General features: G+C 36.4%; 1 protein-coding gene across 1 annotated transcript; it reads right to left on the bottom strand.

Moving 5' to 3' along the window:
• Positions 1–10287: 10287 nt before the first annotated feature.
• Positions 10288–16489, bottom strand: LOC113352503 (uncharacterized mitochondrial protein AtMg00860-like). Its single transcript, XM_026596315.1, has 2 exons — positions 16300–16489; positions 10288–10733 (listed from the first exon to the last, which is right to left on the bottom strand). Exons 1-2 carry the CDS (start codon positions 16487–16489, stop codon positions 10288–10290), a joined length of 636 nt encoding a protein of 211 aa, XP_026452100.1.
• Between the last annotated feature and the right edge of the window lie 715 nt (positions 16490–17204).

Below are 17204 nucleotides of genomic sequence, written 5' to 3'. Positions count from 1 at the left end.
TCCAAGTGAAAATATTAATTCTTTGAGAAACATTCATTTACCACAAGTCTTTCCAAAATTTTTCGGACAAGTCTAAATTATTGGAGTTAACTTTGTTTTCCCCTAGGTTAGCATACATAGTCTTAAATGAGAACTCTCCAGATTTTGTTAGTAAGCAACAAAGTTTTTCGGGTTTAGGGGTTATCATTCCTAGTTTTCAAAATTATGATATTACAAATTGTTTTCGCTATATTTTCAGGAAACATCGAGAAAACCAAAATTTCATTCCACTTTTAGTGATTAGATTCAAAAGATCTGCCACAAGTGTTAAATGGTTGTTATTGTTGTTGTTACGGTACTGAGAGAGGTTATATCACGAGTTTGGTATCACTCGAACATATACTAATATATATTATTTACATCTATACATATAATTCATGTTGATCCTATTCTTACTTACGTAAATAATCCCAAGGGAAGAGTAACTAAGGAGGGTTACAATTTTGACCTCAACATAATTACGGCTGTAGGCCGTTGGATGTCAAGCAGATGATGGTGTACCACACTATTGTCATGGGTTTTTACCATTGGTCGTATAACTTCGATTTCTTTAATTGTGACACTTATATCAGTCACTAAAAATTTATCGCGTTAAGTGGTAGGCTTCTAAAAAGACCTACAAACTAATACCGCAAGTGCACGGTGTCGAAAGTGGTAAATGTGCAAGTACGGGTTAATCCACAGGGACAAGGGGGAGAAAATGTTGTTTCCTAGCTTCTCTAGATGCTTCCTAAGCTAACATGGAGCTGAATGGACTGATGTATGAGAGCTGAATGGGGGCAGTAAACAGTGAGTGAAACAAGTAAAGATTGTGGTGCTAAGACACCACTGTGAGCATGAGGGGAAAAACAAACAGTGAGCAATGAAAGTAAAAAAAAATGAAAGAAAACAGAAAACAAGCAAAACAGTTGAAGATGGAAGTGTATGAAGATGGATGAGAATTCTCCTTCACCTAGCTAGTTCACCTTGGTTACATCCCTGTCATGTGGCTAGTTAACTACCTAAAGTCCTTGGATAACCCCTAGCATTGACTATCTGATTAAAGCATAGGCAATCACAGATCATTTAGGGTCTAGGTCTCTAACTAATATGGCTTTGTGAATCCCTTAGATTATCACTAACTCCTAGCATTAATGGTCTGTTTAAAGCACCACTAATCACAAGCCAGTGAACCTTTGGAATGTTACTAACCTAAATGTTTTGAGCTCAACAGGGTCTAACCAAAATGGCTAACCAACAAAGTTCAGTTGTCTTCTCACCCTAGTGGTGAATTAGAACATAACAAACATGGTGATTTACATGAACATTAACATACACAAAAACATGAACATAACATCAGAACAGAGTTTAACAGTGAAGAACAAGTACTGACAGTATAATTGAAATTGAAATTAAACATGAAATTGAAATTAACCCAATTAGGGGGTATCTCGGCTAACCCAAGAACGAGTTCTAACACACACCCATATCATCTATTTATACAAACAATCAAAAACCCCAAAACAGTGAAATTAGGGTTTGGTGAAAATTAAAATTAGGTTTTACCTAATCACTGATAGCAATTATAACTCTTCACCCATGCTTCCTATTCGTATTCTCCTGCTCCCCACACCAACTGTGATTTCTGCTTCGACCCATGCTCGTCCTTCCTCTTCTGCTCTGCTGATCTGTGTTGTTGCTCTAGCTCGACCTATCTTATTGTTTTCTCATCTAGGGTTTCAGAGAGTTGAGAAAACTATAAAATAGATAGCTAGAGGAATAGGGAGAGTGATGGGTGTTGGGGTTTGGTTGATTTGAGAGGAGATGGTGGTGGTTGAGGTGGTGGTTGAGCGGGGCAGTGGAGTTGGTGGCGCTGGACATCGAGTTGCAGAAGAGAAGAAGGGGGAGGAAGAAAGAGAAGGTCGATGGAAAATGGATTGGGGTGCGTTTGTTTTGGGTATAGGGTATTTGGTACTATGGTGTGAGGCGGAGATAGCAAAGTTTGATGATCTGCGATGCTGAGCCGTGGGATGTATAAATGATAGATCGATCTAACGGCTATACGTGAAGAGCTTGTAGCGACCGTTGGATTGTATAATACAACGAAATTAACGGCGCAAGATGGAGTTAGGTGCTGTAGTGTTAGACAGGAGCTTCAGACTTTGATGTACTGGCGATGTTGCGACCATTGGATTCAGATGTGTCCAATCTGAGGGCTAGAAAGGGAAACGGGTATGGATATAGGAAATGGATCTGGGTGAGGGTTTTGGGCCTTGGATATGCCAAGCCCATATATTCTTTAAGAACAATTCTTCCTCTTCAAGCCCAGTTCTAACCTTTTGGTCTTGTGCACAACATTCTTCGCGGCTTCCTTGCGTAATTTCTCCCGGCTTTTCACTACTTTTCTGATCTTTTCCGCTCCGCAATTCATCTAACTTTATTTATTACCTAAAAATGCAAAATTAATTAATAAAAATATTTATTCTTGAAAACAAAGAAAATACAGAATATGGGATAAAATGTAGAATTAATGCACAAAAGTGGAGTTAAATGCCAAGAAAAATATATAGAAATATGCACTTTTTAGGACTCATCAAATACCCCCAAACCTGAATTTTACTTGTCCTCAAGTAAAACAAAACTAAGGAAATCCTACCTATACCACTGTCGCTGGTCTCTCGAATGCATTTAGCGTATGCACTAAGCCTTTTAAACCACTAAGTGTCCCTAGTGGACGAGTGAAGTCTCGTGAAGGTTTGCTTAGAACGTACCTACAAAGTTCTAGGACAAAATATAAGCTCATATTCCATCAAATGTGACATGTGCAAGACAGTTTAAGCTCACAGCAAAATGGAGATGTCAATCTAGCTATCAAAGGCACAATCCTAGCACTGATAACAAATAAAGACATGTGATAAGAGTGTAAAGTGTATCTACACATGTGTAAAGAAAGATCGGATGTTATGACTACTAATCACCAATAGATAGTTTCTCAGGCTAAGAACCAAGGTCGAAATCTAGCTAGCTGTCCGGACTTTACGAGAATTGTGAATGAGTTGGAGGTATTTCACAATTACTTTACTCGCGTTGTACATCAATGGCATACACCCTCCTTGCTTATTACAAGACTATTTACAACAAAAAGATGACTCTTTACATGACTCTTATTTACATTGACTACTCTCTTTTATTTTTGGAACAAGAGAGGATGGGATTGATAAATACTTGATTGATTTTTCTTTTTTTTCTTTTTTTCTCTTTTTTTTTTTTGATTTTTTTTTTTTTTTTTTTTTTTTTTAAGGAAACACTTTTGATACATAACAAAAGGAAACAAAAATTACATGACACTTAGCAAGAGGTAGCCCTTTTTGATGCACCCAGTTAAATTCGATGGTTGTCTTTCTTAATGTAACCTCCACCTTCTATCCCAACCAACCAAAGAACAAGCTAGTCAAGTTTCGTTCAGTATTCTAAAGTGATTGGCAACTAAAACTTCCGATAGAACACCTCAAGGATGAGGCTATACATGTATTGGTAGATCGTGCGCGTGCAAGTTTCTTATCACTATGTGAATTGTGCTAGAATCAGGGTGCCTAAATATCTAGACTAAGACTCCTAATAATTACATATTTGCACAAGAGTCAACATTTCAAGGTAAATGAGCTCCATTTTTATGATTTTTTAATTTTTTTTTTGATTTTTTTTTTTTTCAAAAAGAAGAGTTCAATTTTTCGATTATAGCATGATATCGTGGTACCTACTTTTCACCCCTAAACCTAAACTAAACATTGTCCTCAATGTTTCTAAAGATAAACATATTCATAACTTGGACATATCGGAAAACATGTTGAGTTTTGAGAGAAAGGAGGAGAATACCCGATTTGACGAAAAATAAACGAACTCCATTATTCATGGTTAGAATCCAACGTATTTCAGCCGCGATCGCCATGGGGTAGTAAGATATAAAGAAAAAGAAACTAAAAACTACCTACCAGATTGTGTACAAAAAATTCACTATATACATAAAGTCTAAAGAGTTGAGGATCAACCCAAAAGACAAAGTGTTGAAACATAGAAAGTTTCAAAACACTAAAATTGGACTTAAATGGGAGTGAGAGTGAAAAACCGAATGAATCACCCCTAAACCTAAATTGTTCACAGGTTTACTTTTAAGCACAAAATCTTTTAATTTTAGGGGTTCAGGATTCAAAAGGTCTAACTCATAATGGACTGTTTTCGGGATGGGCAAAGAAATGCATTCCAACTGTGGCTCTTTAAAAGTGTTATATTTTGAAGCAAAATAGTCCAAGAAGACTTAGGAGGCACACAGTTCCAATCCTAGATTGGGAATTTTCAGAAAAGTTGGTTTAAAATTTTTGTTGCAAACCAAATCTAGGTTGGGTGGAATAATCTCGATTTGAGATTTAGGTAAGAAAGTGGGTACATCTAAATTATTTTCATGGGTACGATCAATAGTACCAACACATACTTTCCCTAAATCAGAAACAGGTAAAACATGCTCACATTTATCGAACAAAACATCAAGACCTAAATCAGTATCATGATTGTTCGAAGTACTCAAATCATCACCGGAAGAAATAACATTTTATGACTTAGGCAAGGAATCAGACACATCAAATTCGTCCTCATGCATAATAAAATTAGTGTCTACAGAAGATTCAACTATTCCTATGTCATGTTCATCTTCACAGAAGAATTGTACAAGCCCCATATTAGAATCAAAATCATATGAATTACAATGAGTATCAGAAGAAACAACATTCATGAAGGTTGAGGCTGAGAAGCCATATGTTATTGAACCAAAAGGTTCCACAATATTTTCAGCAAAAACATGTTCTTCTAACATATCATTATCATCATAATCATCATCATGGTAACATGCATATTGATCCTCATTAAAAGTGGTGGTGTCCTTAGTCGATTCATGTTCCTCTAAATCAGGTTCATATTCAATATCATTTAGATGAATGGGACTGGACACTTCATTAGGGACAACACGCATTTCCTCATGAATTTCCTCCTTTTGTAGTTGAAGCAAAATCTGATCTAACTTCGCCTGAATGCGTGATATAGTTCTATCAGAATTTTGCTCACCGAGTCTGAGAGCTTCTACGTGGAGTCTAAATTCATGGGAGTACAAAATTCTTCATGTTCAAATTGTGGTGAATGGTACATGTGTGCATGGTCATTAGGGTTCACAAAATATTGATCGCAACCTTCGAAAGGTTGATTATGGTCCCAATGACTACCAGCCTCACAATTTGTGGGCATTTCATAATTTGGATTTTCATGGTATCCCCTAGATTTCCTAAATTCATGCAAAACATAGCAATATTCATCAGGGTGGTCTAAACCACCACAAAAGGTACAAACATGCATATTAGGTTGGCTAGGTTGATACATGGGTGAATAGTTATACGGGTTTGCATATTGAGGCTCATTACCTTGAAAAGGTCCATAATTATAATCCCTATAACTATTGACATCATGGTCTGTGGGAGGCTTATAAGGTGAATCTTGCCCGTAAGCATCTCTAATAGATTTATTCCCAGAGGCAGACCAAAATCCAGACATGTCTTTGTTTTATGAAATAATCACACAAATCACAAAAAAGTAAGGCCCATAATTTATTTATTTATTTTTAAAGGGAGATGATAAAAATTTGGTTTAATTTGGGAGCAAAAATTTGGTTTTTGAAATTAGGAGCAATTTTTTTTTTTTTTTGTGTTGGGTTTTGAAGCCCAAATTTTAGTTTAAAAGAAACTACAAGCCTAACAAACAACTAAATTACAAGCCCAAATAAAGAAAGAAATAAAAATAAAACTAATTATTACAAACCCACAAAAAAAAGAAAATAAAACTAAAATTATTACAATCCCAAATAAAAAAAAATAAAAAAAATAAAATTAAAATAATTATTACATGCCCAAAAAGATAATTACAATTACAAGCCCAAAAGAGAATAACAATACAAACCAAAAAAATTACAAGCCCAAAAAATTTGGGTTTGGGCTTAGGTTTACCTTTTTGGAGGGAAGCCCAGTTGAGCTTTTATCCCTTTTCTTAAATTGCACAAGCCCAGTTGGGCTTTGGATCTTCCTAAACTTTTGTTGGAGAGGCCCAGTTGGGCTTTGGCTCTCAGCAACAAGCTCAGACCAGCAACTCAACAATAGCAGAAGGAAAACAACAACAGCACCAGAGGCTGGCTGTAGCAATGGCCCAAGCACCAGCAGCAGCAGGAAGAAGTAGCAGCAGCAGCAGGGAGAAGAAGAAAGTAGCAGCACAGCTGCAGCAACAACAGCAAGAGCACCAGAGGCTCAGCACCAGCAGCAGCAAGTGGCAAGCCCAGCAGCAGCAGCACAGCAGCAGAGGCTGGCAGCAGCAGCAGCAACACCTGTTGGCTCAAAAAGAGAAGTAAGTTTCTCTTGAAAAAGAAGCAATGAGGGATCAATACAGCAGTGATATGCAAACTAAGATGCAAACTAATATGCAAGATGCTAATGCAAGTTACACTGAGATGCAGTTAACCTAAGATGCAATGCAAAACAGTAAGATGCACAACAAGTTATGCAAAAACAGCAAACTAAGATACAAGAAAAACTTCAACAAAACAGCAGCCAAGTCCCCGGCAGCGGCGCCAAAAACTTGGTAGGCGTCTAAAAAGACCTACAAACTAATACCGCAAGTGCACGGTGTCGAAAGTGGAAAGTGTGCAAGTACGGGTCGATCCACAGGGACAAGGGGGAGCAAATGTTGTTTCCTAGCTTCTCTAGCTGCTTCCTAAGCTAACATGGAGCTGAATGGACTGATGTATGAGAGCTGAATGGGGGCAGTAAACAGTGAGTGAAACAAGTAAAGATTGTGGTGCTAAGACACCACTGTGAGCATGAGGGGAAAAACAAACAGTGAGCAATGAAAGTAAAAAAAATGAAAGAAAACAGAAAACAAGCAAAACAGTTGAAGATGGAAGTGTATGAAGATGGATGAGAATTCTCCTTCACCTAGCTAGTTCACCTTGGTTACATCCCTGTCATGTGGCTAGTTAACTACCTAAAGTCCTTGGATAACCCCTAGCATTGCCTATATGATTAAAGCATAGGTAATCATAGATCATTTAGGGTCTAGGTCTCTAACTAATATGGCTTTGTGAATCCCTTAGACTATCACTAACTCCTAGCATTAATGGTCTGTTTAAAGCACCACTAATCACAAGCCAGTGAACCTTTGGAATGTTACTAACCTAAATGTTTTGAGCTCAACAGGGTCTAACCCAAATGGCTAACCAACAAAGTTCAGTTGTCTTCTCACCCTAGTGGTGAATTAGAACATAACAAACATGGTGATTTACATGAACATTAACATACACAAGAACATGAACATAACATCAGAACAGAGTTTAACAGTGAAGAACAAGTACTGACAGTATAATTGAAATTGAAATTAAACATGAAATTGAAATTAACCCAATTAGGGGGTATCTCGTCTAACCCAAGAACGAGTTCTAACACACACCCATATCATCTATTTATACAAACAATCAAAAACCCCAAAACAGTGAAATTAGGGTTTGGTGAAAATTAAAATTAGGTTTTACCTAATCACTGATAGCAATTATAACTCTTCACCCATGCTTCCTATTCGTATTCTCCTGCTCCCCACACCAACTGTGATTTCTGCTTCGACCCATGCTCGTCCTTCCTCTTCTGCTCTGCTGGTCTGTGTTGTTGCTCTAGCTCGAGCTATCTTATTGTTTCTCATCTAGGGTTTCAGAGAGTTGAGAAAACTATAAAATAGATAGCTAGAGGAATAGGGGGAGTGATGGGTGTTGGGGTTTGGTTGATTTGAGAGGAGATGGTGGTGGTTGAGGTGGTGGTTGAGCGGGGCAGTGGAGTTGGTGGCGCTGGACATCGAGTTGCAGAAGAGAAGAAGGGGGAGGAAGAAAGAGAAGGTCGATGGAAAATGGATTGGGGTGCGTTTGTTTTGGGTATAGGGTATTTAGTACTATGGTGTGAGGCGGAGATAGCAAAGTTTGATGATCTGCGATGCTGAGCCGTGGGATGTATAAATGATAGATCGATCTAACGGCTATACGTGAAGAGCTTGTAGCGACCGTTGGATTGTATAATACAACGAAATTAACGGCGCAAGATGGAGTTAGGTGCTGTAGTGTTAGACAGGAGCTTCAGACTTTGATGTACTGGCGATGTTGCGACCATTGGATTCAGATGTGTCCAATCTGAGGGCTAGAAAGGGAAACGGGTATGGATATAGTAAATGGATCTGGGTGAGGGTTTTGGGCCTTGGATATGCCAAGCCCATATCTTCTTTAAGAACAATTCTTCCTCTTCAAGCCCAGTTCTAACCTTTTGGTCTTGTGCACAACATTCTTCGCGGCTTCCTTGCGTAATTTCTCCCGGCTTTTCACTACTTTTCTGCTCTTTTCCGCTCCGCAATTCATCTAAACTTTATTTATTACCTAAAAATGCAAAATTAATTAATAAAAATATTTATTCTTGAAAACAAAGAAAATACAGAATATGGGATAAAATGTAGAATTAATGCACAAAAGATGAGTTAAATGCCAAGAAAAATATATAGAAATATGCACTTTTTAGGACTCATCATTAAGACAAGTGATACTAAGAACCCTAATCTGAAAGCAACAATTATCTTCCTACGAAATACGGAGAGCATCTTTCTTCTCTATTTTCTCATTAACTGCGCACAAAATCCTTACAACCAGCACTTATAGTGAACCGAACAAAACCCTAATGCAAATGGGCCATTAGATGACGATAACCCTTACAACTGACCGTTAGATAAAAGCAACCCTAATACTTACTTAACGGCTAATCCACCTACTAATTAATACGGCTAATCATTAATAATAACTGACTAATCGTAACTTGATAAATACACCTGCATCATTACTACTGGAAGCCCAGTGATATGACAATACCCTCTCATGGTAATATCTTTGTCCTCAAGGATTGAATCTAGGAAAATGAATACAGATATTAGTTGCATCTTCCTATGTAGCGTATTCAGGTGTCGAGTTAGTCTAGTGGATGAGCAATTGATGAACCATATAACCATCTTGATTGACCTCTCTGTCTCCCAATAAAGCCAAGGGCTCAACTTTGATCAAACACTGTTGATCCCCTAAGGGCAGCTGAGGAATGGGAATGATAGTATCTCCAATTTTCTTCTTTAGCTGGGAGACATGAAAGACCGGGTGTATCTTGGAATCTGCAGGTAGCTGTAACTTGTAAGCCATAGAACCAATTCTCTCTTCTACTGGAAAGGGTCCATAGTATCTAGCAGATATCTTCATATTCCTCCTCAATGCAACAGAGGTTTATCTATAGGGTTGTAGCTTGAGGTAGATAAGATATCCTACCTCAAAGGATCCGTTAGTTCTCTTAGAGTCTGAGAAGAACTTCATTCTATCTTGGGACTTGTGCAATGATTCTTTTAGCAGGATGAGCATCTGATCTCTCTCCTTAAGGTACTTCTCTACATCAGCTACAAAAGTAGTAACATTAAGGGGAAAGGTTAGGTGAGGAGGCTGGTATCCATACAAGTCCTTGAAAGGAGTCATGTGTAAGCTTGTGTGATAATTAGAATTGTATCACCATTCTGCCAATGGTAACCATCTACTCCAAGCTTTGGGATGATGTCTAGTCATGCATCTTAAGTAATTTTCAAGGCAACTGTTAACCCTCTCAGCCTGGCCATCATTTTGAGAGTGGTATGCCGTGCTGAGGTGTAAGCTGGTGCCAATAGCTTGGAAGAGATCTTGCCAAAAGTTGCTAATGAAAACCTTGTCCCCGTCTGATGTGATTGAGGATGGAAAACCATGCAACTTAAACATATTATTATAAAAATGTTGAGCTACAATTGAAGTTGTGTATGGGTGGTTAAGAGCTATAAAGTGTCCATATTTGGTGAGCCTGTCAACAACTACCAATATGACATCCTTACCCCCAGATTTTGGCAACCCTTATATGAAATCTATAGAGATGTGTTGCCATGCATGTTGAGGTATGGGCAGAGGTTGTAGAAGTCCAGCTGGATATGTATGATCACCTTTGTTTCTCTGATAAGTATCACATGAAGCAATAAATTCAATAATTTCAGCTCTCATACCTGGCCATTGGAAGTAAGATTTGGCCCTCATGTAAGTTCCTTGCATCCCAGAATGACCACCAACTGCTGATGAGTGGAGAGAGGTGATAACTGCGTTCCTTATCCCATAGACAAGAGTTCCTTCTCATAGGTGGAAAATCCAAGAGATTTAGGTCCTAATGGCTTGCTGAAGAATGCTATAGGTTTCCCCTCTTGCGTAAGAACAACTCCAACTCCCCTTGCACAAGCATCAGCTTCTAGAATAAATGGTTTTGAAAAGTCAGGGAGTGCAAGAACTGGATTTTTGCACAATGTTTCCTTGAGTTCTTGGAATGCATCTTTAGCTTCTTCATTCCATAAAAAGGCATTCTTCTTCAAGAGATCGTCTAGTAGCTTGCAAATGCTTCCACACCCCTTAACAAACTTCCTATAATAGCCAGTCAGCCCTGGAAACCCTCTCATCTCCTTTAAGGAAGTGGGAGTGGGCCAAGATAGCATGCTATACGCTTTTGAGGGATCTGCTGCAACTCCTTTGGCTGTTATGATATGCCCTAGGTACTCCAGTTCTTCTTGAGAAAAATAACATTTAGACTCCTTGGCAAATAACTTATGATATCTCAGTAACTCAAATACTTGCCTTAGGTGCTTCTCATGCTCCTCATGTGATGACTTGTGAAAAGACGGGGTACCCAAATATACCTAAATCTAAAAAAATTCCACCTATAAGTCCTTTCTCTGAAAGTGATTGTCTATGGACTGAGTCGAGACAATACAACTAATCGGTTCACACTTCGTGTGATCGTCTATGGATACGAGATCGAGACAATACGACAACAAGATAACTTGTGTGATTGACTAAATATACAAGATCGAGACAATACAACAACGAAGTATGTTTACTTGATAAATGGTTCGGACTTAATCAAACACAATAACATTACTATCAAGTAAATAGGAATTAACGTTTGTGTATTTTACTTCTATTTATAATAAAAACAATTATAATTACGGAAATAGAAAAGTAAAAGACACAACAAGATTTTGTTAACGAGGAAACCGCAAATGCAGAAAAACCCCGGGACCTTGTCCAGAATTGAATACTCTCAGGATTAAGCCGCTATACAAAATCAAAACAACTTCGTATAGTTGATACCAAGTAACTAAACCTATAGTTCACCTAGTTTCGTATGTATTCCCACGCCTCCAACTTGTAATAAGTCACGTACTTGGAACAATTCCCTTGGTTCGTATTCCAAACAGTAAAGGAACAACAAATCTGTTTGGTAACAACTCTTTACAACCAAGTGATATGAGTTCGACAAAAGTCTCTTCCGTTTATCCCAATAAACTCCTTTGTCAGGTCATTAGATCTATCTAATAACAACTACCAAAGTAATTGTCAAGATTTTGCAATCAATACTTTGAATCACAAAGAATTGTATTGATGCCGATCTACTCAACTAATCAATCCAATCTATCACAAGGATAAACCGATTATAGTTGGATCCTCTTTAACCGAAACAAGTATTGTGCACACCAAAGATTATGAATCCCAAATCAGAAATCTTCTTCGTATTCAAATCTTCTTAGATCTTCAATAAACACCTGCACACAATCAATCTCTTGTGATCAATCATGCACTTAACCGACTCTGTTAACAATGGATTATCACAAGACGTCTTTAGATCTACAAACAGTCTAAAGATCCCCGTTGAAACTTCGATCTAGTTTGAGTGAATCGTATATCAGAAGAGAAGATTCTCAAGCATAAAAAAACTAGGTGCAAAGTCAATAAAATCAATCGAAAACTAATAATAAACCGCAATTATCTAGTTTCCCACCAACGGTACTAATAGAGATTCTCAATCCCAAAGAATTCTTTAAACCTAGCGGCCATAAGAGATTTCTCCTAATTAGGTTACTTTCCTCTCCGGATAGGTGGCTCCACCAGTAACAACACAACTAGGTAGTTTTGCTGGCTCTGAGGATTAGTTTGCTCTAAATGCAAACTTTGATATTTATATACCAAGAAAGTTTGGACACCAAGGAATTTCCAAAACGAAAATATTCTCAAGATATGCAATATATTTCCAAATTCGGTTTCCATAATTCCGGGAAATGCTTTGTCCAAACATTGACCGAAAATCTCTTAGAAAATCTCCAACTAGTAAATGCACATTACTAATTTTCATTTCCAAAAATAAAATTAAAAACCTTAATGAAAAGATTCTCAATTTATTTTTTCGATCCGGGATCTTCCTTTAGCTATGAAGGAATATCTTTGAACAATAAAAAATAAGCGTTACTGCACATGTTTAAAATATGTCGACATCTTAACTTAGTAAATCATCTTTCATATTTACTATCTTGGAATTGACTTGCCACATTTCCAAACAAGTTTAGACGGTTCATCTGGCTTCCAAGAACTATGTGATTGATTAAGAACACTCAATCACCAAACATGGGTTTCACAGTTCTACCAAAACAAGTTTCGGTTCTACCTCCATGTGGGTAATGGAATTAGTCACTAGCTTTCCAAAATTCGGTTGACTAGGTACTAGGATCGGTTCCCACATATATATGGTATCTAACTTGTATTTGTTTCACATGTTTATAAGATCTGTTCCCAATATCTAAAAATGTGTTGCACATGTTCATAGGATCGGTTCCCAATATCTAGAAACTTGATGCACCTCATACAAGGATCGATTCCCCTTTGTGTTCGGTTGCACCTATTACTAGCATCGGTTCCCCTTTGCCTAGAGTTGGTCATACCAATTACAACATATCGATCATACCATCTCAGGTGATTACTTAAGATCGGTTTCACTAATAAAAGTCATACCAATACAAAAGTCAGGCCTTGTGAATAGTTTTATCAAGAACATAAACAAGTCATGAGCGGTTATACTAATCACACATATTGGTAGTTAAAAAGATATGCAATGAATAACAATACCAATAAGCCTAACGATTTCCCTTTCGATTCACAAAACAAGTTCATGAATTTACTTCCTTTAAACGAATGCAAAACATTGTTTCCTAGGATGAAATTTTCACCTCATACTCATACATAATCAAATAGCATTCAAACGATTATGTCGATGTCTTATATACGAAGTTCAAAAGATAAGTATTATACTTCGTATTATATTCCTTAATACTACGTCTAACTAGAGTATACTCATTCATGCTTCGCAATTATGTTTTCAATATGCACGACTTGAAAGATACGTTAGGTAATGAAATAGTTCAAGTCAAATATCACTAACATCAAGTGGAAGGATGATGTTGTCGTTGTAGATCATTACTTCTTCACTTCTTAAAGTCTTCACGTAATACTTTTAATGTCTCATATCGTAATACTTTCAAGCTAACCTATACAAAGTTTACTCTAGTACATAATCAAGCGACTCTTTAAATTAGTTTTGGTTCACTAAAATATGACAACCAAACTTGACATACCAACGCTTGGTGGGTTCAACCGAGCTATGCTCTAACAATCTTCCCCTTTGTCAATTTTAGTGAAAAAAATCTTACATCATGTGGGTAAACAAATTATAAGAATTCATTACACATACGCTTGATTCCCGAATTCAACAACACATTAACCTGTATACATTCAATCCATAAATGTCGTTGTTGACATTATAATAACAAAGTTAATACTCCCCCTAAAGGTAAGATAGGTAGATTTTTAATCCGCACGTCTTTTTTATTCCTTTGTAGTCCATATAACTACAAGTATCAATATGATATGCTACTCCCCCTTAGTATATGCTTTACTCTTTCGTCAGATATAATGTTTAAGCACCAATGTCCTTTCCCTTAGTGATACCAATCAATATAAATAAATAACAGTATCACTTGTTTACTCCATATATTTCTCCCCCTTTTTGTCACAAAATGACAAAGATACGAGCAAATAAAGGACAAACTGAAAGGATCTTACAAATCTCACAAGACTTGCAACCTATAGAGTTAAGCACGAGGGTTTCACACACCATGTTTTATAACCAATATCAAAACCGAAACTACAAAGTAATTTTATTTTTATATGTTACCAAGGAAACAATTGCCCGAAGCAATTTTCCCTAATAGTTTAGCAAACCAAAAATCGACTAAGCACTTTAGATCCTTTCCTAAACCGATTGTACAAATACAATCGCTTGTTCGATAAGACCAAAATAAAGATAACTCTTATTTCTCTCATCAGGTTATAATTATCCATATAACTTAGACTTTTCACTTTTAAACAAGACAATTACTAGGTTAGTTAACTAGAATTTATTGTTAAGGCATTCGATTAGACTTGAACAACCGAAACCTCCCCTTTGATAAGTGTAACTAAGATTATAATTAACTTAGTTTCTCTTATCCGGAATCGAATTGGACTAAAAAATTCATCCACAAAACCTTTTCTTTTGTTAATCCATAAACAATTTATACAAACCAAATAAATCAACTTGCATAATTATTTACCTCAACCGGAAGCAATTGAAACAACATAGACATTAAAGCACCGCAATTGCACCGAAATTTTGTAAACCTAAACGATTGATACCAAACAATAAAGAAAGATAACAATAGTTTTTCTTAACCGTAAATAATTGAATCACACACACATCCATACACAATAATGGAATAAAACATCAATTGTACCGAAATTTTGTTAAGCAAAAGAAATAAACATATGCAATAAAATCAGGCTTTTCTTAATAGGAAAACGATTAAATAACAAAGTTGTTACCTTAAATTTCGCATCCTCTTCTCCAATATGTTTGCATCTTTTTTCCAAGGAGAATTGATGCCGAAATATCATTATGTTGTCATCCTTATGCAAAATAAAAGAATAACAACAAACAACCTTTACCAGAGAAATGTTGAAAACCGGTTTTTAACTATTGCAAGAAAAAGTTGAAAACCCCGAAACACTTATGCTTTTATGCTAAACCAAACGATTCAACATATTGTGACTTTTTCACATATTGTTTCAATCAGAACCCCTCATGATCCTTTGATAAAGCCTACCAACATGGGCTAGAACTTAATCCTGCTAAACCAAAAAGTCACCCAAACCATAAGGGTTCACAACATATGAGATCGAATATTAAGGTCAGAAAACCGAAATCAAACATCCCATAAACATACATAACAATAAGTTAAAGCATTCAAGCATAGGCTATGTAATCATAAACTATCACAAAAAAAATTATAAACCAATAATTTTATTCATAATTAGATAGTTTTATTCATAATAGACCAAATTGAAATAATCAAAAACTAACAGATTTTTCAAAGATCATCTTTAATTTCCTCAAATTTTTAAGGATCTTCATCAACATCATATCGACTGATATCTCAGATTCTGCACACAGTACCTTGATTATGTTCACATGCTAAAGCATTAACCTTTCGATTAATATTTCGAGCATACTTCTTGTTACCAATTCCAAGTTTAATCAGCTTTCTTTGGTTACGGATAACAGTTCTAGTAGTGCTTCCTGTCTATGATGAGTTTCAATAATATTGAGGAGGACTTGACGTAGATTGATAATATCAATCTTAGCATCCAAACTGTTTGGACAAGGAGATGAGCCACATCTTCTTTTTCATTTTCGATATCTTCACAACCATATTTCTTGAAGGTATCATCAAGATGAAATGATTCCTTAGAAGTCATTCCACTCAAGGCTTTCAGAAGTTTTGCTTGAGATCTGGTTTGATAATACATCCTTTAGTATAAGTTCTCAGACACGTTGAGTAAATATACTTGAAATACCTTTAACAATACCAAACATAGGAGTCAGCCTTAAATAAATATTTCTGACCAGATTTGAAAAGATTTTCGCATCTAATGTGTTAGACAATCACCACGATTCTTTAGAAAGAATCAAACTTTTAGATCACATATCTAAAACCGCTTTAGATAGAGAAACTTATCCTATTTACACAAGTTGTTTGTAAGACAGCTTTTCTACACAGAAGGACAGATTTAAACATCTTCAGGTAGAATGTGTAAACTCTCTATGTTGAATAAGAGATTGTTGACAGGATACAGATATCTTACATCAGAAGTTTGGTCATTGTAAGGATGCACATTCCAACGCAATTAAGCGTTGGGGTGAGAACCTTCCTCACCAGATGCCTTTCGAGGAATTTCTTCCTTCTTACTTTTAGGGACATTATCATGATCCCTTGTATGGGTTTCGAACCCATCCTCTTCATCAGGAATATTGCGAGATATTATATCCTTGATTACATCTTGTGCCCAGAATGGTACGTTCCTTGAACTTGACCCCGTGTGGTCTAGATCTGCCATCCGACAGAGTGCTGATGTCTTTAGTTCAAGATATTCTATATGTCCTCTTAAGGTATCCATTCCTTATTGGAAATGTTTTTCTAAACACTTGTCTATATATAGTTTTCGACATATCTTTGTAAGAAGATCTTCAGTAAGGATCTTATTCCTTATTTGTGAATGCTCCAGCGATTATATAAGAATTTCTAACTCTGTAGTATGCTGATGAACTTCATTGAATAAAGCCAATTTTTGTTTCAGATAATCTGCCAGGTTATTTTGAAGACTGAGTGATTCACGCTTTCCTTCATAAATTCTTACATTCAATTGAACAATAAGTTCTAGGACATCGTCTAGAATGTCAATGATTTTTCCCTTTTCTGCATAGCTTTCAACATGTTTGAATAATATTTCTAACATTTTACGAAAAACAGAACTTGGGAAGTCTAGTGAATCTAATCTCTTTTCAGACGATTTTTCACTAGAGATTGGAGTCGGATCCAAAACATGTTTAAGTTTCGTATTCATTCTTTTCTGATCAGGAACCTGATTCGCAATCAAGTTATTAGTCATAGACTTTTTCTTTGATTTTAGAAAAGGCTTACGAGACCAATTTCCATTGACCTTCTCTGAGATATTATTCTCATTATTTTGACATGCGTAAACTGAGTTCTTCATAAGTTTAGCTTTGCTTTTATTATTTTGACTCATATATTATAGGTTGGATCGCACCAAA

This window comes from Papaver somniferum, chromosome 2 (genome assembly GCF_003573695.1).
Source record: "Papaver somniferum cultivar HN1 chromosome 2, ASM357369v1, whole genome shotgun sequence".
NCBI lineage: Eukaryota > Viridiplantae > Streptophyta > Magnoliopsida > Ranunculales > Papaveraceae > Papaver > Papaver somniferum.
This window is presented reverse-complemented; position numbering and strand designations above follow the sequence as displayed.

Excerpts from the sequence above, each read along its gene's own strand:
- LOC113352503 (XM_026596315.1), bottom strand. The coding sequence starts at position 16,489 with ATGGCAGATCTAGACCACACGGGGTCAAGTTCAAGGAACGTACCATTC. Across the intron at positions 10,734-16,299 it reads AAAGGCATCTGGTGAGGAAG|AACTGGAGTACCTAGGGCAT; the intron begins GTTCTCACCCCA and ends TTTCTCAAGAAG.